The following is a 26,974-nucleotide window of genomic DNA, read 5'->3' as shown; positions in this document are numbered from 1 at the left end:
CTTTTATTTCCCCATCGGATTCTCCTGGTATGTTGCTCGTCAATACGGCTTTTGATGGCAAGAGTTTTGGCGGATGGAAGAGAGGTATGCTCATAGCCTTGACTGCGAAAAACAAGTCGGGATTTATTGATGGATCAACTCAAGAACCTGTTGCTGGTACAGATTTGCACTCTGCCTGGTCCAGAGCAAACAATATGGTAATTTCCTAGCTCTTGAACTCTCTTTCTAGAGAAATATCTGAAAGTGTTATATTTCTTCTACTGCTAAAGATTTGTGGGCAGAATTGGAAGCCAGATTTGGGCAGAGTTCAGGTGCGAAACTTTTCCAGCTTCAAAAGGAACTTAGTGACCTTGTTCAGGGTTCATCTGATATCGCTACTTATTACCTTAGGATGAAACGTCTTTGGGATGAACTGGATACCTTGGATTTCTTCATTCCATGCATTTGTGCTTGTTCGTGTGGAGCAAAGGAAAAGAACATTAAGCCCAAGCAAGATGCACGATTGGTTCAATTTTTAATGGGACTGAATGACTCTTATTATGCACCTAGAGGTAATATACTTATGATTTCACCACTCCCTTCAATCCCTAATGCTTATGCATTGTTGATGCAAGAGGAGCAACAAAGGGAGGTCCAGAATACACCAAAATTTCCTGGTGAATCTTCTTCTTTCATTGCTGCAAGTCAGGGAAACAATGGACAAAAGCAATTTTCTACTGATTTCAGGGGACAAAAAGGGAACTATGATAACAAGAAGTCTACTCTTGTATGCAGATATAGCAAGAAAACAGGACATAGCATTGAAATATGTTATAAAATACATGGTTTTCCACATGATTTTAAATTTACTAAGCTGAGAAATTTTCAGAATTCTGTTAAAGGTAATGCTGTGACTTCTAATGAATTTTCTGGAGACTCTTTCATGACTAGCGAAGAATTGGAGGAGCATGAGAAGTTCCTCACAGGTGCAACTGGCACATGTCATGCAAATGCTTCAGCAGGTGAAAACTAAGGATCAAGGCAATGATTCTAATGTCGTAGCTTCCGTCAATTGTGCTGGTATTTCTTTAACTTCTAATCCTTTCTCTGTAAACTCATATATTAGTTGTAAGATCTTCACTAAAAAGATGTGGATAATAGACTCATGTGCAACTGAGCATATGAGTTACAACAAAGAATTTTTTTAAAATCTTATGTCATTGCCTAGAATTGTTTCTGTAAGCCTTCCTAATTCACAAAGGGTTAAGGTTTCTCATTCAGGATCTATCAAACTATTCTCAAATTTAACCATTCATAATGTGTTTTATGTGCCTGGTTTCCATTTCAATTTATTGTCTATACAGAAGTTGTGCAAACAACTTTCTAATATAATATTCTTCACTACTTCTCATTGTTTCATGCAGGTCCCTTCAATGAAAAGCCCAATGCTCGTTGGTGAAAGTCAGAATGGTCTCTACATCTTGAAGAATAGGCTTTCAGATGCTTCTGATTCTGCCAATTCCTGCTTTCAGTCTAGCTCTAGTTTAAATTTCATAAAGGATGATAAATCCAGCTTGTCATGTATTTCCCTTTCTGATGTTCAAAGCAAGTTATGGCATGTAAGGTTGGGCCATATGCCTTTATCAAATATGCAAATTATCAATGGAATTCCTATTTCAGTTTGATCGAAATTTTCTATTCCTTGTTCAATTTGTCCATTAGCAAAGCAATCCAAACTTCCTTTCCCTATTAGTCATATTTCATCTCAACAAATTTTTTATTTAATTCACATTGATACTTTGGGGCCTTATAAAACCCCTGCCTATGATGGTTATAAGTATTTTTTGACAATAGTGGATGATTTTAGTAGAGGGACTTGGACTTTTTTAGTAGCGACTAAAAGTAATGCATTCTCTATTCTCAAATCTTTTCTTGCAATGATCGAAAGACAATTCAATAAGAAAGTTAAAGTCATTAGATCTGATAACGCTTGGGAATTAGGTTCAAGCTTAGAAACCTCTAATTTTCTATCTTGACAAGGCATCATTCATCAAACTTCATGTGTTGCCACACCACAACAAAATGGGGTCGTTGAGAGGAAACATAGGCATCTTTTGGAAGTTTGTAGAGCTTTGTTTTTTCAGTTTCATCTTCCACCAAGATTTTGGGGGGATTGTCTTATGACAGCCACGTATTTAATCAATAGATGTCCGACTAAACTATTATCTTTTCAAACACTATATGAGAAACTTTTTGGTCATCCTCCAAATTACTCTAACCTGAAATGTTTTGGTTGTCTTGGCTTTGCTTCTACTCTTTCCCAAGGTAGATGTAAATTGGATCATAGAGCTGAGCCATGTGTGTTTCTTGGGTATCCTTTTGGGAAAAAGAGGTATAAGTTACTTAGTTTACATTCTCAATAATACTTTGTTTCTAGAAATGTTGTTTTTTATGAAGATATCTACCCTTTTTCTTCTATTCAGCCTTCTATTTCTGTTTTTCCTCTTACAGATTCACTAATTATACTTGATCCTGATTATCGTTTTATATCCTCTCCTTCAATTATTTCTTCATTTTATCCTAATCAGCCTTCTCCATATCCAGTACCTCCCACAACCACTCTTCCTTCACCATCTTCGATTTCTATTCCTCCTATCAATCCTGTCACCTTGAGAAAATCTACCAGATCTACCAAAACCCTTGCATACTTAGAAGATTACATTTGCAATAAGGTATGTTTTTTTAATGTATCTGATAATTGTTTTTCTTCTCCTATTTCTGTTGCACCATTTTCTTTTAATGCTTTGTCCATGTCTAATCAACAATATATCAATTCTCTATCACAAATTAAAGAACCTTCCAGTTTTTCCCAAGCCATTTTATATCCAGATTGGCAAGAGGCTATGACAAGAGAATTAGAGCCTTTTATCGCTAATGACACCTGGGAAGTCGTATCGTTACCTCCTAGAAAGAAGGCTTTACCCAATAAATAGGTTTACAAGGTCAAACTCAAATCTAACGGTTCCGTGGAGAGACTTAAAGCTCGATTGGTTGTTAGGGGTGATGTTCAAAAAGAAGGTGTTGATTTTACTGAAACCTTCAGTCCAGTTGTGAATATTACTACTATAAGGTTTGTTTTGGCAATTGCTATTAAGAAAGGATGGGGTCTTTACCAATTAGATGTAAACAATGCTTTTTTACATGGTGAGTTGGAGGAAGAAGTTTATATGAAGTTCCCGGCAGGTTTGAAGGTTACTCATCCTACTCAAGTTTGTCGCCTAAAGAAATCTTTATATGGCCTCAAACAAGCCTCGTGACAATGGTATGCAAGGCTGACTGCTGCAGTTTCAAAGGTTTTCAACACTCATTGAATGAGTATTCGCTTTTTTACAAATGCATTGGTAGCTCTGTTTCTATATTAGCCGTATATGTGGATGATATTTTGCTCACATGTAATGATATGACAGAGCTGGAAGCATTGAAATCTTTCCTAGATTCAGAATTCAAGATCAAGGATTTAGGTAACTTGCACTATTTTTTGGGCATTGAAGTCATTCCAGAGCGTCACGGTTTAATTCTCACCCAAAGAAAATTCATTCTAGAACTCTTATCTGAATATGATTGCCTTGGATTCAAACCTGCCTCTTCACCTCTGGATCCCACTCTAAAATTACAAGAAGACACGGGTTCTCCTCTTCCAGATCCCAGTGTTTGCCGGCGGCTAATTGGACAACTAAATTTTCTAACTCATAAGAGGCCTGATATCTCTTTTTCGGTCCAGCATTTTAGCCAATATAAGCAATCTCCAGATCAAGCACATTTTTCAGCTACGCACCATGTTCTTCGATATCTTTTTTCCAATCCTGGTTTGAGGATTTTTCTCAATCCCTCTCCTTCTTTCACTCTCCTAGCTTTTTGCAATTCTGATTGGGCTACTTTCCTAGATTCTAGACGGTCTGTTAGTGGTTTTTTTATTAGCCTAGGTGGTAGTATGTTTCATGGAAATCAAAGAAACAACCTTCCCTTTCCCTTTCATCTGCTGAAGCTGAGTACAGATCAATGAGAAGGGTGGTTACTGAACTGACTTGGTTAGTTCGTCTCCTTTCTGACTTTTCTTTGCCTCCTTCCTTACCAATTTCTCTCCATTCAGACAGCTAAGCAACCATTCAGATTGCTAAAAATCTTGTCTTTCATGAGCGGACGAATCATGTTGACTTAGATTGTCACTTCGTCAGTCAACAATACCTCAATGATTTCTCTTACTTTTCTTCCATCTTCATCTCAAGTAGCAGATTTGTTTACTAAGCCTCTACCCGGTACTTCTCATTGTCTCCTATTGAACAAGTTGGGTGTTCGTTCCTCCCCCTCCAACTTGGGGGGGGGGGGGGGGGTGTTGGATTTATTGGAGGACTCATCGGAGAATGAGCTTGAGAAAAAGGGATCAACGGCAAAACACGTTGACAAAGTTTAACATAATCCTCTTTTTAGACGACACAAATTATAGTTTTACTTCTGGTTTCCATCTGTAAACTATAGTTTTACTTTTCCCTTTTTTACTTCCATGTAAATAGTAGTTTTGTTATTTAAGGTAGCTAATTATTTTTAGGAGATAATTGGGTAGTTGCTACCTTTTCCAGTTTTATTCCACGTAAAGTAAACCTTCTCCAGGTTCACTTCCATGTAAATAGTAGTTTAGTTATTTAAGGTTAGCACATAATTAGGATAGTGGGGTAGTTGGTTATATTTTATTTTTTGCTATATATACTTGTATTGTGCAGAGGAATAGAGACAGAAAACATTCAGCACAATCTCTTTTTATATTTTGCTATCTTTCAGCCATCTATAATCAACACAGATTAAAAACAAAATAGATAGAGCTACATATACATGATCACACACAAAATCTCATTGAAGCCTTGTATGAAGAAAAAAATAACACAAAAGCATTTGATCAAAAATAGCTTACTCACAAAAGAAAGCAATGAAGAATGCATAGAGTGAGTCGCTTGTTGAATTTCCATCCAAAAATAAAATTTGGCTTCTAGCTATACGGAGTGTTGATCATTTTGAATTTTGACAAATATTCCAAGGAAAAATATTTTTCCAAAAAAATAAATAGAAAACAATATAAAATTATTTATTTACCTGAATTTAAAGTAATACTTACAAGTTTGGCGTAGGATTTTACTCGTAAGCACTAGTTTAGGAGACCTGCAAGTTTCTCCATAGCAGAAGCATATTACAACAACCATCATTCATGTTGTACACAAGAAAGTCACGATTTGCTTCCCTAGGATACTAGGTTGTGGAAATATGGGGATTCATCCATCTCGTGAAGATTCCAATGACCCATCGGAATCCCCACGAGATGGATGAATCCTCATATTTCCATAGCATAGTATCCTAGGGATGCAAATCGTGCTTCTTTTGTGTAAACACTAGCTGTCAACTAATTTATAAAATGTAGTTTATCCTAAACCCATAATGATATGTTTATACGCTAAGGGTTAGGGTTAAGGAGGAGGAGGATGAACTAATGGGCTTACAGACTAATTAGCACCCCTTCTGGATGGACCTGACCCAATAAATATTTTCAACATTTGGTCTGGCTTTGTCTATTTGGATCTTCTATAGTTGAGGATTGAGGGGGGGGGGGGGGTAGGAGAGGTTAAAACTTTGCAATGGTTAATTTTTAACATTAGTTAAATTTTTTCAACTTTTTCATAAATTGGATAGCAAAATTGAATAAATTAATTTTGGGCTATATATATTAATTGTATTTTTTATTGATAATATTTTTTTCCTTTTATTTTGTTCATTCTTTAAATCACATCCTGAGAAATTTTTTGAATTTCTTACTATAATTACAATTCCTCGAATAGATAGGAATCCATACAAGATTTCATCTTAATATATAAAATTGAGTCCAGATATAGTAAATTGAGGGCCCTGTTTGGACATAATAAATAACTATGATTAGAAATCATGTTGATTTGAAGTTGAAACTTTAATGTAATGACCCTCGAGTCATTTGCTTACTTATGTGTTTCTTTCCTATTTTATCCCTTCCCCTAGCTTCTATGTTGTGTATTTGATGTGTTAGGATGAGTGGCATGTTTCCCAAGGTAGTCAGGAGAGTTTTGGGTGAGATTTGCTATTTTGGAGCTTTTATTTGGAAAGGGTTGACTTTGAACAACATCCTTGGGAAGCAGGTTCATATGGGATTTTCTTTAGCGTCGTTAGCTTGAAAATGTTGAGTTTGGTCTAGTAGGACCCTTGGTTGGGACCACATAGTGGTTGGGTTGAGTTTGGGATGATGGGATCTCAGTAATTGTTGAAATACGCTATCAAATTAATTTGGAGTGACACGATGACAATTTTTGGAATTTGCCATTTGACTTGGGTTGACATCATCACACTATAGAAACCAGCAAATCGCTATAGCGGGCTAACAGGACAAGAAACAAAAACATATGAATTTAATATTAGGAATCCTCCTCTTTAGTTGAAAAAAGAACGAGGGTTCCTCCAAAAATTCTCCTAGGCTACTTCAAGCTTGAGAGTCTCTCTGTAATAAGTGCATCTGAAGACTCGGCCTCGGGTCTCCATGGAAAATCATGACACTAACGCCCTCTACTGCCTCCCATCTGCGTCGTACCTATACTTTTGCCATGCGGAACCATAGCACCACTAGCACCCTTACCTAGCATCCAACAACCTCTGCTTGTCTGAGCTTTGCCCGAGCTCTAGTCTAAAATTCTGGTGATTTAGCCAGAATTAAAAAGCTAGGTTGGGATCCTCCCCGACCATGAGTAGGGCACTGCTACAAAATATGATTCGGGTCTCCACTATAATCATATACCTCTAAACCGAAGACTGCTATGTCGATCCGAAGGAACTAGTATAACCACCTCAGCCCACCTGTTGTAAACCATGAGAACTCTGACCCAAACTGTAGGGACTACGGGTTGTATGACAACCCTCGGATGCCTATATGGCTACCTAACTAGTCCCCGGTACTAGAAGGAACTACTCTTCCTGAAGGATCCCAGCTACCAAAAAGAGTCCTGAAGTACGGGACCTCTTATCTCAAATATCTCCAACCTCCTCACGCTTTAGTAAATCCCCCTCATTGGCAGTTCCCACTATGAACTAGAAGAAAGCCCCCTCGCGGGATGCTCTGTTTAGACAATTGATAAAAATGAGTCTCATACTTTGTAAATCTGAAGCTCTCCTATCTCAAACTATCAAATCTCAGTCGGCTCTTCTCCTTCACACTCCAAGGGACAAAACAGTCATAGAAAGCACAAGCAAACACCTCTCAAGTCATTGGCGGAGATCTAACCAGTATAGATCCCAAATAAACTCTCCACTACTCCTTAGATGGGCCACACAACTAAAGTGCAGTATAATGAACCCGATGAGACTCAACCAACCTAATTATTTCAAGAAACTCTCGACATGTAGGGTAAAAGAATAAAATAAAAAAACATTTTTAAAAAACAAATTTTAATTTTTTTTTATTTTGGGGGGGGGGGGGAGAGAGGCTAGTAGTTGTGGGTTAAAGAAAATGAAAAATTTTCAAAAACAAACTTTTAAATATCTTTTTGGAAAGCGGGGATAGGGATAAATCGGAAAAAAAATAATCTAAATTTGATCTATTTTTCAAAAATAAAATTTTAAATTGTTAATTTTCTTTATTGGGGGGGGGGGGGGAGGGGTGTTGTTGGTTAAAGAAAATGAAAATTTTCAAAAACAAACTTTTAAATCTTTTTGGAAAGCGGGGATAGGGATAAATTGGAAAAAGAAAATCTAAATTTGATCTGTTTTTCAAAAATAAAATTTCAAGTTGTTAATTTTCTTTTGTTGGCGGAGGGGCGTGTTGGGGGGGGGGGGGGGTTGTTGTGGGTTAAAGAAAATGAAAATTTTCAAAAACAAACTTTTAAATATCTTTTTGGAAAGCGGGGATAGGGATAAATTAAAAAAATATATAAATTTGATCTATTTTTCAAAAATAAAATTTTAAGTTGTTAATTTTCTTTTGTTGGGGGAGGGGCTAGCTTGGGTGCGGGGGGGGGGGGTGAGAGGTAGGGACATAATAAATTGATTTTTTTAAAAAAAGAAAATTTTAAAAAATTTAATTTTTTTGAATGGGAGGTTTGGGGTACAAAGTGAGGTCAGAAAAAAAATTTATAATTTGAGGAAAATAAATTTATTTGAAAAACATTTTTCAAAACATTTAAGTCAATCAAATATGAGAAAATTAAGAAACGTTTTTTTAGAAAGAGAGATAAAATGAGTAAAGTAAAGGAGAAAGTAAATAAAAAACAAAAGTCAAAGGTGAATTTATTTTTTTGGAGGCAAATTTAGGTGGTTTTGGAGTCGAGGTTATTATTGTCATTTGCACCATGTCCTGCCATTCGTGCCAAAACTCGTTCGTGCCATTTAGTTTTACCAATTCAGAAATAGCTCTAAAATGGGTTGATTTTGATATTTTGTCTCGCGTAATAAAAACTTACAAAATAGGTTTCATAAAGGGTGTCTTGATTTTTTTGCCTGCTTAACAAATTTTGTTCATAAAGCAGACGTTCAAAAAAGTAAACCTGCACAATTGACCAAAATTTGTCTTATAGAAAAAGTTGGAACTAGGTATGTTGTCAATTAGACATAAGTTGTACCTTTTACCCCTAAAACATCAGTTTTAGAGTATTCTATAAGTTAGACTTAATGAAATAGTGTAAATTGTTTTCCATAAGACATAAATTATTTTTTTAAAGCCAGAGCTACATTATGTCTCTGGATATTTTCAAGTTAAGGTCACTTTAAAACAAAAAAAATTATAACAGGCAGAGAAAAAAATCAAGACAAACACTTTGGAACAGACTCATAATATTTCTGAGCTTCCATGAATAAATTAAGAAAAGACTGCTAGAATATGTACAATAGCGAAAGAAATTTCAAACTGATCTGCCTGCAGGCACTAAATAAAGAAAAAGGTTGTTTCAACTTCTAACCTTAATACAAATTATAACAAGCACCTATAAAATACTTCACCCATAACAACATATAACATTCAAAACTGAACTGAAGCATGTAATACAATGATAAATTCATCCACAAGCGAAGGGGATGACATTAGAATCTCTATGAATGCTATACATCGTTGTTTTTCGCATTGGAGATGTCACTGTGTGCAGTGGATATTGCATCACTCTTCGCTCCTGCAAGCTCAGCCTGCCGCATGGTGAACAAGATTATTTGACATTATTTCCTGATTACAAAAGGAACCAAGAAGCTTCCCTCTAGGAACTATGCCTGTGATTTAAGCCAGCCAGATATGGGGGGGGGGGGGGGGGGGGGTGCTCGGGGAACTAGCTTTACTATGCCTGGAGTTTAAGCCAGTCAGTTGTAATTGAAATTGAACTTATGTGCTGCTTGGGTGTATGCAAAAGCATGCAATCTAATAGTTGGGCTGACTTTTCACTTTTGACATTTTTGAAGAGTCCAAGCAAACATAGATTACACTTATTGCCAGTACATAATGGATATCATATGGACAAAATGCATTGCCCATGATGTATAAGTTCAGATATATAGCAAGTTAAAAGGAAAATGGAGAGTAAATAGGCGGATCCCAGATTTTAAGGTTGTGGGGTGCTCCCTTAGCTACCAATCACAAAATATAAGCAAACAATATTATGAATTGTCATTAAAAAGACAATCATATTTAAACACAATAAGAAAAAAATACAAAAAACTACAATAAATATTATTTTGAATAACGGAAAAGTTTTTTTATTTTTATAAAACCTTTTTTTAAGGAAAAATTAGCAAAAAAGATAGCGAAAGAAAGTGAGAAAGAGAAAAAAGAACAATCAGCACAGGGAGAGAAAAATAAAAGAAAGTCTAAATAATATAAATAAGTAAGAAGAGAAGAGTTGGTCTTTAAAATTTTAAAAAATGTCATAGTGGGAATCAAACCCGAATGCAACAGATGCACTATACAACTTTGAGCACTGACAAAGGACCGCTGCAACAATCAACCACTTGATGACTGGGTGCTTACTATTTAATTTTATACAATTCATTCCATTTTTTATATAAATATATATAGTTCGATACGAGATTAATGGGTGCTCGAGCACCCAGAAGCTTCAATGTGGGTCCGCCCCTAGGAGTAAAAGTCTGATACACGAACATTGATGGATTTAGTTTAACATGAAATGAATCTATACATAAATAAGGTGATGTGACACTTCCCTATGGCCTAGAAAATCAAATCTTTCATTTACAATTTTTTGACATTTTCCCTATTTTTCTTCATTTATGTGCTACTAAGAAAAAACCTCTTAAAATAATTACTCAATATTAACTATCATTAATTGTATTTCCCTCTCTTTAATAACCTTTAAGACCTTTTAACTTATTAAAAATATCTAAAACTGCCAAACATTTAATCTATTAAAATGGAAAAGACATTCCACAAAATGAAAGATGAAACTTCAATTTTCTAAACCTTTCATCTTCCAAAACTGCATGCAGTTTCCTGTAACTCATGCCTTATTATTATGTCATACTTGATGAAGAACAAAGAGGTCTTGCCTGCTTATACGAGGATCATGCCAAATCGTATTGAGTCAATCTTATGCAGCAACAATTGACAGCTATATATATGTTTTGAGCTTAGATTTTGTTTAGGCAATGTGAGTTATGAAGGGAAAAGTTGAGGCTAGTTGTAATAATCCTGAAGGTCATTTTTAGAATTTTCTGGAAAATTATCATTTTATCCCTCCTCATAGTTGCCTGAGTCATGTTTGATAAGCTTTTGAATTAATTTGAAACCGGATCGTAAAGTTGAGATTTTTGAAAAATTTGGAATTTTGGAAGCGTTTAAGTTGAAATGGTTGACTTTAGTCAACATTTGTTGTTCCGAGTCTCGAAATGGAATTTCGTCAGTTCCATAAGCTTTGGAACATGCTTTTGGGGTTAGCAATACTATTGGCTCAGGTCTTGAGGTAATTAGATGAGTTTTGGAAAAGTTTTTGTGTTTTGAAAGTTCAAAGCATAACATAGTTGGCCAAAGTCAACATTTGGTGATAGCAAGCTCGGAATGGAATTTCGACAATTCCATTAGCTCCGGAATGTGGTTTTTGATGTAGATGTAATATCCTTGAAAGCAAGAATAGGCATCTCATTGAGACTGCTTGCACTCTCCTCATTGAATCCCATGTTCCGCGCATTTTTTTGGGCGATGCAGTCCTTGCATCTTGTTATTTAATTAATAGAATGCCCTCATCTTCTATTCAAAATTAGGTTCCACATTCCATATTGTTTCCTCACTTACATTTTTACTCTATCCCCCCTCGTGTCTTTGGGAGCACATGCTTTGTTCATAACTTAGCCCCTGGTAAAGATAAATTAGTCCCTCGTGCTCTCAAATGTGTCTTTCTTGATTACTCTCGAGTTCAAAAAGGGTACGTTGTTATTCACTTGATCTTTGTCGATACCTTATGTCCGTTGATGTCACATTCTTTGAATCTTACTATACATCATATGATAATTATGAGGTCTTACCCGTATCAACTTTTGAGGAATCTACAGTTTCTTCTACACCTCCAGTTGTAGTGCCACCACTCCTAACTTATCATCATCGTACGCGCCCAGCACTAGTCCCAAATGATTCATATCATGCGCCAGACTCTACTCCTACAGCGGACTTGCCTCCCTCTAGCCAACCGGTTGCACTTCAAAAAGGTATACGATCCACTAGAAATATTAACCCACATTATACTTTCTTGAGTTATCATCGTCTCTCATCACCCCATTATGCCTTTGTATCATCTTTGTCCTCTATTTCCATTACCAAGACTACAGGTGAAGCACTTTCTCATTCTGGATGGAGGCAGACTATGCTTGATTAGGCAGATGGGAGCAACACTGACACATTTATTCAGGGAGCAGAACAGGGTGGTGGATGCAATGGTGAAAGCGGGAGCTAGGCAGGGAAGTATGAGGAACCCCACCCTTTTTGAAGTTCCTCCTGTGTGTGCCACACAAATGCTAGCAGTAGACATGTCAGGAACTTTTTTTGTAAGAACAATTTCAAGCCATAATGGCGAACAAAATGGCCATACCACTGTCAGTTTTATTCAAGTGGGGAATGTCCCTCATGCATGTAACACACCAATTTAATATATAAATATTATGTTTTAACCCAAAAAAAGTTGTTGAAGTCAGCGGATCAAGTAGATTTAACTATTTTTATACTATGATAGATGCTAGATGGACGATTCACTGACCTTAGCTTGTCGATACTTTTCAAGAATGCGGCGATATTGCTGGCGTGCTTCTGGAGAGTCAACCATCGATAGCACTCTGGAGACAGCCTCATTAATAGCAGCATCCACTGATTGTTTGCGGAACAACTTGAGAATGTCTTCGTTCTCACGTTCCTCGATGGGTTCATCTTCTAGTCGGAATCCCCGAAGACCAACACCCCGTCGACGCCACCTTAGCACTACCTTCTCTAAAATACCCACAGCCCAACATACCTTGTATTCCATTCTAACCTGATATCCTCGTACATGAGCCTGCCATGGTAATCACAAAGGTCAGAACCTCTTTCTGCTTTACAGATTATTGTCTAATCTGCAATATCCTCCCAACCCCACTCAACAAAAATGAGGGCAGCTAAAAGATGTAACATCTAAATTGGTGACATATTTTTCATTAAAAGTTTGTCTTCTTTAGTTTCTCAAAGATAGGTTGTTACAAATGAGGTTCAGAATGTCTATACTGCTTTCAAACAAATAAAGCACCTGTATCTTCACTACTTTCTGGCGAAATACAAGGAAGTCTTTCCGGCCTTTCCATCCCCGATATTTCTTCTGAATAGATAATGCTGCTGAGTTATAGTCCCGCATATTACGGAATGCCAACTTTGAGGCAGCTGAAAGCCCAAGAACATCGTTTGAGAGGATACAATATTCATCTCTGCAAGTGGTAGCAACATGCGCAGCTTCTCTCAGTCGTCTCTTCCTGAATGAATGTGCTCGGAATGCAGATTGTATGCGAGCAGCAGCCTGAGCTGCATTGCGGACTGCATCTAAAGTGTCCTTTAGAGAAAGCTGATCCTCGTGTGTGACAGGACTCATGGTTGTTATATTACTGATAGTTTTTTCTGCTTCAATATCAGCAGTCCCCTTTGAGACCTCACTTTCCTCTAATGTGAGGGACGTCAAATGACTGGTGAGAGCCACCTCTGAAAGATAACCTGCAACTCCCTTGTGACTGCAACTAGAAGCAATTGATGCAGCAGTTTTACCAAACGGATCTTCTGATGACGGATCAGTAACAGCTCCAGGAAATGCACCAGATGCTATGAGTGATGCAACCATTTTTTCCCTAACACAAGTAAGCAGTTAGAATAGAATCGGCTTATGTATTAATGCATCAGACACTGCAAGGAATAACCGTAGCAACTGCACTGCACATGCAAACAGTAACACAGAGAGACAAGAAGACAGACATCTAAGAGAGACTGTTCTAATAGACAAGCAAATATTATAATTACTAAGCTATGGTAGTGAAGAACAAAACAAATATAAGAACAAGTAATCCTATCAGGCAGGCTTCTCTCTGCACTTCTCCAAAACATTGCAAGAAAGCTATAGGGTTAAGCAATTCATAGGCACAAAAACCCTCATTTTTCCCCCCAGAACATTCAGCAGAATGCACCGCTGTTCCTGGAGGCAGTATTGAGACCAAGCATGAAAACCCTAGCAAAACACGGTAGACATTAGCATTTCATGTTTGGCCACACCAGGGGTTCTCATCAAAACCCGTGCAATAAAGTACTTCAAACCTATTCTTTTCATGTTATCAATAAATCACAACGAAATTGAAAGTGCAAATTCTGCATGACTGCACGCATTTTGTGGACTTACAGATTAATATGGTAATTATTCTTCACATAAAGACGTTTTAACCAAGAGATTGAGTCCAGCAACCTTCATCTTTATTTTTCCTAATATAATTTTTTTTTCACAGTATTGACCAATATTTTTTATTAACACTTCAAGAAGTATCACAACTCATAAGAAACTTCATGTTTATTTTTCCTACATACTCTTTTGTCGACAACACCAATTTCATTCAATAAAAATTGTAAGAAGTATCATAAGGAAATAGAGTAATACACGGCTTTTTCTCCAGGTCAATGAAGTCATGATATTCTTAATTTACAATGTTAACGGATTTACATGAACCGATACAGCTTTTTCACATAGTCTTTCTAGGATTAGTCCTTATAATTGGGTGTATAGGTCTTACTTCCAAATCCAATTATTCTGGCTTATTCCAGGGGATTGGTTCTCGTTTTAGGTTATAAACCATTATTCTAAATATATTTGACTTCCTAAATATCTTTAATGCGATAAGACTAGAAATGAGGATATCCGGGATAAGGTGGGAGTGGCCTCTGTGGTGGACAAGATGAGGGAAGTGAGACTGACATAATTTGAACATGTGAAGAGGAGAGGCGTAGACGCACCAGTGAGGAGGTGTGAGGGGTATAGAGGGTAGAGGAAGAGCTAGAGGTAGACTGTTAGGACCTCTTTAGTCTACCAACGGTTGACACATGGCAGATTTAAAGAAATGAGAAAGTAGATTACTTCAGCTTATAAGTTATTTACCTTTTATTTATGTGTAGTAGTTGTTTGTAGTAGATTACTACAACTTTTAAGTTACTCCCTCTTGGCTCTGTCCCAATTTATGTGATACATTTCATTTTTCGAGAGTCAAACAGTTCAAGTTTGACTAGAAATTTGCGCATGAAAACTTCAAATTTTTTTAAATCAATTTTTTTGAAATAAAATTTATATATTTGTAAACTACGTAAAAAGTACTATAAGTCACAATAATTGACAATCCAAAATATTTAAAAGATATATGAAAAATTTACGGTCAAAGATAGACTTGTTTGAATCTCAAAATTTGAAATGTGTCACGTAAACTGGGACGGAGGGACGATTTATTTTTCCGATTTCTGTGTAGCAGTTGTTGCAGTAAGGAGGTTATTTCCCCATTTTCTCATTTCAGTTGTAGTAGGAAGTTATTTCCTTGTTTTTAGATGGGTAGTTAATCCACCAGTGTTGTATTTAGTGTTATTTGAATTCAATGATATGATAAGCAGAAAATTATTCAAGTTTTTGAGTACTTCAAACTCAAGAGATTCTCGGTTCTCTTTTAACAAACCAACATCATAGATCATAGGAAGTAAGCATCTAATTTCATATTGCAGCGTCCAATAACTAGATCTTTAACACCGGACCGTAACAACTTGGTATTAGTGACGGGAGTTATGGGAGACCAAATTCAGCATCAACTAGCACAACCGGTGAACTTGTTCAAAGAAGAACGTCGTCAATTTAGCCAAACAGGAAGCAACAAATGTTCGCTTGGATGCACTCTCAAAGGATTTAGCAAATTCAAAGGTCAATTAAACTGAACATACAAGAATCGCGGTTGGAAGGGTAAAAGGGTCTGGGTCAAAAGCCGGATGAAGTTTCATCGCTCCTCGACACGCAAAGATGGATTTCCCATAATTTAATGGCCAAGAGGACCCTTTGGAATGGTTGAGCAGATGTGAACACTTCTTTTGAAACCAACAAACTCCGAAAGAAGAAAAGGTTGGACTTGCTTCTTTTTATTTAAGAGGGCAATGCATAACTTTGGTTTCGGTTAGAATAGGAATATATATATATATATATATATATAATCCTTCTTAGAATAGAAATAGGAATAGAAAAAGTAATAGGAATAGGAATAGTAAGTCATTTCCTATTTGGTAAAGGATTGTATTGTAGTGTCTATAAATAGGCTCTCTATGTAATAATGTAGATACAACAATTCAATAATATTCTTTTCAATATTTCTCACATGGTATCAAAGACAAATTCAATGATGGAGTCAGGTTCAGTGGTTCAATGGTTAAACCAGGTTAAAAACGGGCGTTCCTCTTAGCAGGTGTAGTTCTAGCCGTGACCTATTTGACAGTAATGAAGATTTTGTTGTAGTTAGAGCACTTTCCGGCAACGCTGCAGTGTGAAGAAGTATATATGAAGCAACCACCTAATTTTGTTGCTCAGGGAAAGTTTAGTAGCCTTGTATGTCGATTACGTAAGTCACTCTATGATCTGCAACAATCTTCTCAAGCTTAGTTTGGGAAGTTCCAATACTGTATTTCATGAATTTATCACTCTGTGTTTTATTGATATTATGCATCAAATCCAGTATTTCAAGAGAAGACCAATCACATTAAAATTGATTGACATTATGCATCAAACTCAATATTTCATGAGAAGACTTAGCATATTGAGATTAACTATCAATTTAGTGAAGTTCAATGATCAACTTGCAGATATCTCACCAAGCCCCTCAACGACCCTCATATTAATTATATGTGTACCAAGCTAGGTACATATGACTTGTATGCATCAGCTTGAGGGGGAATGATAGAATAGGAATAGGTATATATAATCTTAGAATAGAAACAAGAATAGAAAAAGTAATGAAGTAGGAATAGGAATAGTAAGTCGTTTCATACTTGGTAAAGGATTGTAGTGTCTATAAATAGGGTTTCTACGTAATAATGTAGATACAACAATTCAATAATATTTTCTTTCAATATTTCTCACAGTTTCTTTAACTAGAGACGGATATGCCTCAGCCGTCTTGGGATGAATTCAAACGTAATTGTCACCTTCGTTTTGTGCCACCAATCAGAAGTAATTGGCTAAGTTACGCCAGATCGAGTCTGTGGCAGATTACTAAGAAAAGTTTTGAGTAGTCAATTTTGTGGGCTAGTACACTCACAATCGCAAAAATGGAATTGTATATATGCGGTCTAGTGATTATATAGCAATTGGGTTTGAGTTGCATAACCCTCCAAATTTGGCTACGGCGATGAGTTTATCCCGCCTTTATGAACGCAAGGAACAACCCATTTCTTCACAATTGTTAGATGCTTGAGATCAAAGACAACAGATTTCTCACCCCAACAACATGCAAGATTTGTGAAGAAACTGACCAAATCTGAAATGGAGGAAAGGCGACTTAAGGGACTTTGTCTCAACTGTGATGAACCATTTACTCGAGGTCATCAATGCAAGAAATTATTCTGGATCGACTCTATATACAATGAGGAAGAATTTTTCGGAAAAGAGGGAAATACCAATACTATCCACACTTCACGCTTGAGGACAACGCGAATTGAAGGGGGTAGTAATGTTAGCACCCCTTTGGTCTACCAACAGTTTACACATGGAAGATTTAAGGAAATTAAAAGTAGATTACTTCAGCTTATAAGTTTTTTATTTTTTATTTGTGTAGCAATTGTTTGCAGTAGATTACTATAGCTTTTAAGTTATTTATTTTTCCTATTTCTTTGTAGCGATTGTTGCAGTAAGAAGGTTATTCCTCCACTTTCTCATTTCAGTTGTAGTAGGAAGTTATTTTCTTGTTTTTTAGATGGGTGGTTAATCCACCAGCTATATTACTCAAACTCTTCAAAAATGTCAAAAGGGTGCATGTCGGATTCATCAAAAGTACTGTATTCTTGGAGAATCTGACACGGGTGCGGCAACGAAAGTGAAGAGTCCGCGTTAGTCCACCAGTGTTGTATTTAGAGTTATGTGAATTCACTGAAATGATAAGCAGATATAATTCAAGTTTTTGAGTACTTCAAATTCAAGAAATTGCAAGTTCTCTTAACAAACCAGCACCATAGGTTATAGGAAGAAAACATCTAATTTCATATTGTTGCATCTGATAACTAGATCCTTAACATGGGACCATAACAACCTGGTATCAGAGACGAGAGCTATGGGAGACCAAATTCAACAAAGGACTGTAACATAGACTAAAGAAGTATCGGGGAGAAGTGATAAGACAGGATATGACGCAGCTTCAGGTTCCCGAAGACATGACCTTAGATAATAGGGTGTGGATGATACGTATTAGGGTAGAAAGTTAGTAGGTAGTGTAGTATAGTGTTGTCTTTCTTAGGGTGGCTAGTGTTTGCCATGGTACTAGTTGGATTATTGTAGTTCGTGCTTTTTATTTTTATCATTATCTATTATTGATTTCAATAATCTATCCTAGTATGTCGTTTATTGTGTTTTGATTATTTTATTGTTGCTTTTGGCTCCTTTCTGGTAGACGTTGCAGTGTTTCCTTGTTACTTGCTATATTCTCTTCACTATTTCCTTCTTTGTACCTAGATTTGTTGCACTTGAGCCGACCGTCTTTCGGAAACAGCCTCTCTACCTTCACGAGGTAGTGATAAGGTCTGCTACTTTCACGAGGTAGTTGTAAGGTCCGCACACATTCTATTCTCGGACCTTACTTGTGGGATTTCACTGGGTATGTTGTTGTTTATATTGTTAATTGAGTACTAAGCATTTCACGGACAGTGAAGCCAGCAGTTAGTCAAACAAGAAAATGCTATTTTAGTTACCTTCCAAAGCGTGCAGCCCAGTGCAGGGCAGTCCAGCCACGAATATCACGGAAGTTAGCACTTACTCCAGCATTTAAAACTGGGTGCAAAGCCCACTCAAACCCCAGGCCAGCAATCATGTGAACTATTCCTTGATCTTTCCTGGACAAGGAATAGCCCATTTCGTTATTTTTTACTTGCAATTTGGATGAAAGCCACTGTTGCAACTTGTTTTTCAAAAGCTCTTGTAGAAGCCAATCAATGGTTACGGTTGATGTTGAAGTGCCAAATAAAAGAGATTCAATAACTTGGCTCCATGAATCTTCGCTTGCTTTGGACTTCTCCAAGATATCATTGCTCGACTCAGAACCATCTCCTCTCTGCACTGATGAGTCAGATAGAAGCATCTGCACAAATCTGACAAGTAGCAACAGTTCCTCCGAACTCTTAGAAGCTCCTCCTACTTCAGGTACAACATTTTGACCACGACCATCAAGCTTAGCACGGTATTCAAACTCTCTTACTTCACTGCATGGCGTCCTATTGCCAGTAGTAACACAAAGTGCGACTTTACCTGGCAAGTGAGGAGGCGCCTGGCAGCAGATCGCACCTTCCTTAATGATCTGAACAGGAACTTCAATATCACCAAACATACAAGTCCACGTGTACTCTGATGGATTGCAGAGATACGATCCAACTATAACTACCTGCACCAAATAGATTGAAGTTCAAATAACTGGATAATGAAACATCCTGACAAAATTAAACTTTCACAACAACCTCAATGGAACATCTGATTTCCCAGGATTTTCAGGATATTCAGAAGTATAAGGTACCCAGAAGTGGACTTGGAAGACCTTTCATCAAAACACAAACTTCAGATATGCCAGATCATTTGACAATGGAGACAATTTATTTACAAGTTTGAACTCTACAAATGAAGTCAAAGATCACGGAGCTTGAGATTGCACATCTCTAAGGTTAACAAATTATATTTGACTTAGTCACCGTGAATTGGTTACCAAATCTGGTTAAATATTTCAAGCATTTGTAAGCAATACATAGAAAAAAGGTTGTCGGCAGTGATAATGGTATTAGCTTGCGGGAAAACAACTCATGAACTTCAAGAATTGCTTTGTTAGAGCATAAAACTAAACTAAAATTATTGAAATGGCCTAAAATGTATATAAGGAGGCAGATGTGATGTTGGCATTACTTGCACAAGCTGAAAAGGAATATTCAACACAACAAAAATTGGGCAGTCGATATGTTCAACAATAACCACGTAAAGAATCACTAAATCCTGAAGCATACCTTTGTTGCATCAGATGCATAACCCCAATCAGGAGATATATCATGAATAATAAATTTCTGCTTCTGGACAATTGTTAAGCTCATATTAGCTTCAAAAGAAATTCCAATCTGATCTTGGTCAAATATTGTTGTACACTGGTCAGGATAGGATCCAAAAGTATTTATTTGTGCACGTGCAAGATACTTGAAATCGTCGACTTGCTTAAGATTTGTCACAGAAGCTACAAAGCAACAGGGGCTTCTTTTCTGAGATTACGATATAATGCAAGATTCTAGGTAGAAGATATAATTAATCATCTGAATTTTCCAACTTATTGAAAAAGAATCATCTGGATTTTCAAAAGGAAGCTTACATTCCAGAGCTTCCTTTCCACCAATTTTAGGCCACCTATCGTTTTTTGTTGCTTCTATTGATTCACTTCCTGACGAAGTTTGTAGCATTCCCTGAGTGAGTGCAGACGTTAGCCAGAAGATAGAGAATGAAGCGAATATTGAATTAAATGGTTATCAGAGGCAGAAGAATTATTGGGGAAGCCCAGAAATATAATCAAATATGATTTATATGTTTAGTGAGCCACTTTGAGCACATGAACGCTCTACTAATCTTACACAGCATCATCTGCAGTGACAAGAAGCAAGGACTCAATAGTCCTAATGACACACGGGTGCAAGTGACCATGCAAATAAAAGAACAGGCATAATATATAAAAGTTAATTCCAAAGACACTTCCTCACATTCTCGTCCAACTTTTCAAAACATTTGGCTTGTGACTGAGCAGCCGGAGAGCTCCTGCAGTGATCCAGCATCTCTTTCCACATGTTAGCATCCAGGTTCAAAAGCTGATCCTGAGATTCACTGCTCTCACCTATAAATGACACTATTATCAGTATTCCTTAGTATTTTCTGCTTCTAAATTAGAAATACATGAGCTCTTAGTACTTGCTGCTACGAAATTAGAATGCATGAGCGCTCAAGAAAAGGCAGATAGAAAGTCTCAGACATAGCAGTATATGTCAATGTCCAGCACCAGCATCGTGTCACCGCTGTTGATGCTATCAGAAACCAAAAAGGTTTCACTTAAAGAATTATTTGTAGATAACTGGAAACAAATAAAACTTAAGGAAAAAGAGGTACACTTTGATTTGCTATCTTCCAAAAATTATGACAAGTAATGTGTTCAAAAAACATTTTCGCAACCACGAGGGAACAGTCTAGGAAACAACTAAACGGCCTCAGTTATCTAACTCGTGACTAAGCTGGCAGAAGCCAAGTTATCAATCAACATTCATCAGAAGTATGATAACTAGGGAAAATAAAAGGTGAAGGAATTCTTTTTAAGCACTACTTCTCAAACAAGCTATCAAAAGGACTAGCATTCAAACTAAAGACTCTCAATCGGGTATTGAGTCATAACAGTTTCAAGTCTAAGAACAACAAAACCTAGTGCACTAACCAAATTAACAAAATATTCACCTTGTTCGCATCAAAGCGCAAGGAAAGAAGAAATCTCTGAATGTCGAGTTTGCATGATTAGAACAATGCAGAGACATATAATAAAGATGTATATCTGCATCTAATAATAATCTCGAGGAGCAAAAAAATGACAGAAAACCTGAATGAGGCAGCAACAGAAGATTATTTGAATTGTCCTGGATCTGGACAAGTGAACTTTTGTCATGTACAACATTTTCAGCATCATTTGCGTTCTCAATCTCACTATAGAGTGAATAAATTTCCAGTGAGCTGTCATCATTTAAATTTAACTGCTCCTCAAGTCTTCGCAATGCTTGACTTATCTCAACCTTTGGTGAGTTGCTCACCCCCTCCATCATCCTGGTGATGTCTGAGACATTCATTCCATTACTATGGATAGCTGCATCAGAACAAATTTCCCCATATCCAGGTCTAGATTCATCCTGGTATTGTTGATAAGATTCACTACCAAGAACAGTGAAGCCTGGATGTTGAGTAGAATATAAGCTGGGACTCAGAGGGAAAGTAGAGGAAATTGGAGATGACTGTGACATGAATGCTGCAACCTGCCTCCCCTAGGGCCATAAGTGAAACTAGTGCTGTTAAGACTGCTTAAATAACTTAACATACTAGATCCTAATGTATTCCAACTGTAGCTAACAAACTGCTTAATTAGGCTGCACCAAACAAGTATAAGTTTCCTAGTATAGCATTGCAATGCTGAAAGCAATTACAAAAACTTCACCAGTCCAGTGTCAAATTGTTAGCAGCTTTGACATGAAAAATTACAGAACAAATAAAAAGAAACAAGGATTGAAACTAAGATACAAAAGGTTAACAAAGCAGGAAGCCTTTCATTGATGTCTTGATGAAAATAGAGTTAAAATTAGTAGCAAGAGTCTTGTCATGAAATGGGATATTTGTACAATTGGGTTCCTGAAGACTGACCTTAGTTATATCTCTGTAGTGAACCAGAACAATGTGCTCGTATGCACTGCAAAACATGCAAAGTAGATCAAATAAAGGAAAAACAATCAGTTCCCGGTCCCACCTTTGTAAAAGAGAGAGAGATGAAAGGAAAGGGATCCCTTAAATTTTAGTTAAATTGCTCATGTGTGCTCCTTATCAATTCAGGTGCCCCAAACTCCCAAGGAGTTTGAACATCTTTCTTAAACTGATCCAGATAAAGAAGCATGTGACTATATAACAGATCTACAGCAAGTAAACTCACGGATCCAATATCCAATAGCTACGCCTCTGGAAATTAGAATTCTTCTCACCATGTGCATAATAACAATTTAGGGCTTCAGCGTTTCCAACCTGCAGCAGAAGAGAGAAACAGAAAACTTCTCACCTAATGACAAATATCAGGGAAACTAAAACATGAACATCTTAGGCATATTCTCTTTCTTCTCTTGCTTTTCAAGAGTTCATTAAGAGAATCAACCAACAAAAAAGTCTCTAGCTCAGGTGACTCACACCTCCCTCCACGTGAAATATTACAACAAATGTTTAGACAAGATTGTCATTTGCATTGTTCAATAAACATGACATTGTCCATCAATTGTTACCTTAAGCCGCTCATGTGCCTCTCCTACAGTTCTTCCATCTTTCTTTTTACGCCAATTATGACCATCTTTACGGAAGTACCTGAGGACCCTCTTATTAAAGAGAAACATAGATCCACCTGTTGATAACACCACTTTTGTAATATAGCAGTGGGAAAAGAAGATAGCACAGCATGATTCTGACGTAAGGAGGTTACCACTAGATATGTTCTTAAAAAATGGGTCATTATTATGAATAGATATTATTCATCTTAATGAAATGGGAGCAAATATATAAAGAGGGAGGAAACTACTAGCTGGCTTTTGAGGTGGTTGATGCGCAAGTTGGTGATCGTCATGACTCTGTAGTATGAAGAGCACTTCTGCAGGTCTTAACCACCTAAAATGGCCTTCTCGAACCAAATCATTTATGTTGTATCCTGAAACATGAAATAGAAACAGTTGCTAAAATCTTCCAGTGCAGCAATTATGGCTCCTCAGAACCAATGTTCGAAGGCGCAGCACATATAAGCACACATCAATAGTTTCCGAGGAAAAAAACTATTTTTAGGAAGAAACCGTTTAAAGTGTTATGACAAACTTTCACAGAATGGGTGGACGACAGTAAAGGCAACAGAATATGGGTTTTTCTGTGTGTTGCGTAAGTAAAACCTTCTAAGCCAAAAAACAAGAACTTTTAACCTCATGTTCTTGCAGATTTCTGAAATTCATACCATGAGATATATATTCTTCTTAAACCTAAAGGCGGTAAACAGGACTGTTTCTCACTGATATATGGGTATCCTTGTAGTTGGCAAACTAAGAAAAGGTTGTTACAAAACAGCAGGAGTTTGGTCCACACAGGAATGGAACTTGACTTTCAGAAGACTGATACAAGACTGGAAAATAGACACTCAGGCAGATTTCTATGGCACATTAGATCAATACAATGGAGTACAGGTAGGGGAAGATACACTCAGGTGGAGTATTCAGTAATGCCATTTTTACAGTAAGCTCTGCTTACAAGGATCTGAATCAAGTGGCATCACAGCTGAATCTATTGCCATGGAAATTAATATGGAGAGTGAAAATACATTTTTACTTGGTGATGAATGACTCAGTTTCAACTCAGGCGATCCTAAGGAGAAGGGGAACTCATTTGTTCTCAAGATGTTATTTTTGTGGGCAAAATCCAGAGACAGTCGAACATCTGTTTTTACATTGCAAGATGACCAGCAGGTTATGGAATTTGTTCACAAGTTTTAGAGGTATTTAGGTGGACACTGCCAGGTAGAACATCTGATGCACTGATGAGCTTGAACGAACAGCATGATGGATTGATAGAAGAGAAAGTTAAATGGAAAAGAATAAAAAAGAACAGCTCCCTTAGAGAAGACAGAGGGAGTGGAAGAACTATGCTGGTTCAGCCGAGAAGATGGGTTCAAGCAAACCTCTTTGCTAGATACTCCAGCTTGGCATGCTTAATTTGCATTTTGACCAATCCTTTTGTTTACGAGCACCAAGGGGTATGGGTCTAAAACACATCTGAAATGGATTGTCCCAACCATGATATTACCATATAGACGTCCATTAGAAGAAGAGTGATCTCAAATTCTTAGGCCATAGGATTTGTTGTTCTCTTTTAAACTACTTACTGTTAAGTCCTACATCGATGGAATGAAGAAAAGATGGTACCCTTATATGGACTTGGACAATCCTCCCCTCATGAGCTAGTTATGTGGTTGAGTTAGAACCAAGATTAATTTCATTACATGGTATCAAAGTTAGGTCTGCGTACACTCTACCCTCCCCAGACCCCACTTTGTGGGATTTCACTGGGTATGTTGTTGTTGTTGTTGTTGGTATCAGAATTAGGCTTATCCCAATTTATGATTTACCGGTGTTGGGTCCCCATATTAAAATTGCCATGCACCAGATGTCCAATCCTGGGCCTGCGGCAGGATGTTAAGTCCCACATGATGGGCTGAGGAAAAGATGTCCAGTCCTGGGAGTGAGGCGGAATGTTAAGTCCCACATGATGGGATGAGGAAAAGACGGGTCTCCTTATATGGACTTGGTCAATCCTTCTCTCATGAGCTAGCTTTTAAGGTTGAGTTAGGCTCAAGATCCATTTCTTTACACTTACAACTATGATTACTTCGACAATTTGACCAAATAGCTGAGAGTTACCATCTAACTATACAAAGTGCCTCAGAGAGCTATATCCCAAGCCAGAGAACATAGCCAAGGCAATAATTTCTCATTTACTTTTATCTTCACATGACCAAGTTAGCAAGGGGAGAGGGGTACCAAATCTCTCAAATGGGATTAAAGAAGTCTAGGAAAGGCATTCATTATTTTTCTGCCCCAGCTACGCCGTAGGTCTATCAACTGATTTAAGTGAGTTTCCCTTTTTGCCTATATATTATCCAAAAACAGCATATGAATCCAAAATTGTTCAGAAAACTCAAGCACATACAAGTTATTGTTGAGGTTAAAAGGTCTTTTTAACCAATACAAGAAACAAAGTAAGTTATACAAGTGACTAGGTGACATGGTCCACTCATTTTAGACATGGTAATTGGTCCTCTAAGTATGAAAGGAGGATGTGTTCAACCCTATTGGCTCGACCACCATGTACACACACTACGTATGTAAAAAAATCAATAAAAATGTTTATATAGGTAATAGCACAATTTAGACTCACAGACTCTAAATCTCTATCTGTATCTTGCAACTTACTACTTATAAGTGCCAACCTGCCAGAAGGAAATCAGACCTGAAAACAGTAGCCTAATATATAAAAATCTAAACTCCGACAGAAGTGAAGTATAAAAACACCAACGAAACCATCAAATCTGGAATTCCAACAAACAAGATTGTAGGACTGACAATTAAAACGCAACAGCTACAATCTTAAACAACTCCACAAATATCAAAACACACTAATTATCCAAAACCATAAGCAATTAAGGTATTCATTAAAAAAAAAAAACTAGGACTAGTAGTAGTATTTAAAAAGGAGTTCAGTATAATTAATTCTTACCTGATTCTGCCATACTTGTGCTTCAGAATTACAGTAAAAACTCTGTCATCTCAAATTTGCATATTTCGGTGGCAAGAAATAAGGAATTGTGTCTTTTGACATAGTCACGGCAGAAGATGCTTGTCTATTACTGAAGATAGCAAAATAAAATGAGGGGTTCTTACTAACTCTAGAGCGAAAAAAAGTCAAAACAAAAATGAGCATATTATACATCAAACAATATAGGGAGAGTTGGCAAAATAGTAGCTCTCAAGACTTAGGGTGTGTTTGGTATGAATGAGAAGTATTTTTCAGGGAAAATGTTTTCCTTGAAAATAAGTAGACTTTGGATTTATTTTTTCATGTTTGGTTGGTGAGTAAAAAAATATTTTTCAGAAAAGATTTTTGGCGTTTGATTTATGAATGAAAAATATTTTTGAGAAAATATCTTTTATTTTTACTAGAGAGTAGAAAATAACTTTTGAATTGACACTGAAAATATTTTTTTTAAAATAAACTTAAATTTATTTGGGGGTAGGGGTGAGATGGGTAAAAAAATAAAAATTTGAAATTGAAAATATTTTTAAAAACAAACATAAACTTTTTTCAGAAGGGGGGGGGGGGGGTGATTAGGGGTTGAAAAAATAAAATTTTGAAATTGAAAGTATTTTTTAAAAACAAACTTCAATTATTTTTTTTTGGAGGGGGTGGGGGGGCTGACGGGGGGTCGCGAGTAGGGGACGGGGGGTCGCGGGTAGGGGGTGGGATGGGGTGAAAAAATAAAAAAATTGAAATTTATTTTTTTTACAACAAAAAAATACTGATTTTTTCAAAAAAAAAATTGTAATTTGAAGTTGGAGGAGAGTTTTGGAAAATGTTTTCCTTAATTTTTGAAGGGAAGTCATTTTCCTTAAATTTGAGGAAAATGAGTTGATTTGGAAAACATTTTTCCTTCATACCAAACACACCCTTAATGTGACATTAAGTCACAAATCTTGAAAAATTAGTGGTATAGCCACTAATTATGACATCATCCATGTGCCCTACTTGAGACATACAAAAGAGCTCACTAAGTTTTCATATCTCCACTTTGGTTCCCCCTTCTTTTTCCAACAAATAGGGAATAATATATCTATTTT

The 26,974-nt window shown here is 36.8% G+C and overlaps 2 protein-coding genes across 4 annotated transcripts; one reads left to right on the top strand and one right to left on the bottom strand.

The window, feature by feature from the left end:
• Nucleotides 1-3,298: 3,298 nt before the first annotated feature.
• Nucleotides 3,299-4,042, top strand: LOC125828062 (uncharacterized mitochondrial protein AtMg00810-like). The gene has a single exon (XM_049507367.1). It carries the CDS (start codon nucleotides 3,299-3,301, stop codon nucleotides 4,040-4,042), a length of 744 nt encoding a protein of 247 aa, XP_049363324.1.
• A 4,812-nt stretch (nucleotides 4,043-8,854) lies between these two features.
• LOC125828055 (calmodulin-binding transcription activator 4-like) lies at nucleotides 8,855-26,016 on the bottom strand. 3 transcript variants are annotated; one of them, XM_049507358.1, is made up of 13 exons: nucleotides 25,857-26,016; nucleotides 23,125-23,250; nucleotides 22,835-22,950; nucleotides 22,495-22,583; nucleotides 22,212-22,257; nucleotides 21,403-21,838; nucleotides 20,525-20,655; nucleotides 20,143-20,233; nucleotides 19,790-20,010; nucleotides 18,497-19,182; nucleotides 12,798-13,383; nucleotides 12,279-12,569; nucleotides 8,855-9,213 (listed from the first exon to the last, which is right to left on the bottom strand). In XM_049507358.1, the coding sequence occupies exons 1-13, from the start codon at nucleotides 25,867-25,869 to the stop codon at nucleotides 9,133-9,135; spliced, it is 2,913 nt and encodes a 970-aa protein (XP_049363315.1). In that variant the 5' UTR covers nucleotides 25,870-26,016; the 3' UTR covers nucleotides 8,855-9,132. The 3 variants fall into 3 exon arrangements, with proteins under 3 accessions (XP_049363315.1, XP_049363316.1, XP_049363317.1); XM_049507359.1 differs by having other exon boundaries at nucleotides 9,057-9,213; nucleotides 21,403-21,829; XM_049507360.1 differs by having other exon boundaries at nucleotides 9,057-9,213; nucleotides 21,403-21,706.
• Between the last annotated feature and the right edge of the window lie 958 nt (nucleotides 26,017-26,974).

Source organism: Solanum verrucosum, unplaced genomic scaffold (genome assembly GCF_900185275.1).
Source record: "Solanum verrucosum unplaced genomic scaffold, falcon-dt-bn FXZP01000078.1, whole genome shotgun sequence".
Classification (NCBI taxonomy): Eukaryota; Viridiplantae; Streptophyta; class Magnoliopsida; order Solanales; family Solanaceae; genus Solanum; species Solanum verrucosum.
The sequence above is the reverse complement of the archived record's forward strand: the minus strand, read 5'-3'. Positions and strand labels throughout refer to the sequence as shown.

Coding starts and splice junctions, on each gene's coding strand:
- LOC125828062 (XM_049507367.1), top strand. CDS start 3,299: ATGGTATGCAAGGCTGACTGCTGCAGTTTCAAAGGTTTTCAACACTCA.
- LOC125828055 (XM_049507358.1), bottom strand. Junction 20,656..21,402: donor TCTGTTGCTGCCTCATTCAG/GTTTTCTGTCAT, acceptor TGTCATTTATAG/GTGAGAGCAGTGAATCTCAG. Junction 12,570..12,797: donor AGAAAGTAGTGAAGATACAG/GTGCTTTATTTG, acceptor TTACCATGGCAG/GCTCATGTACGAGGATATCA.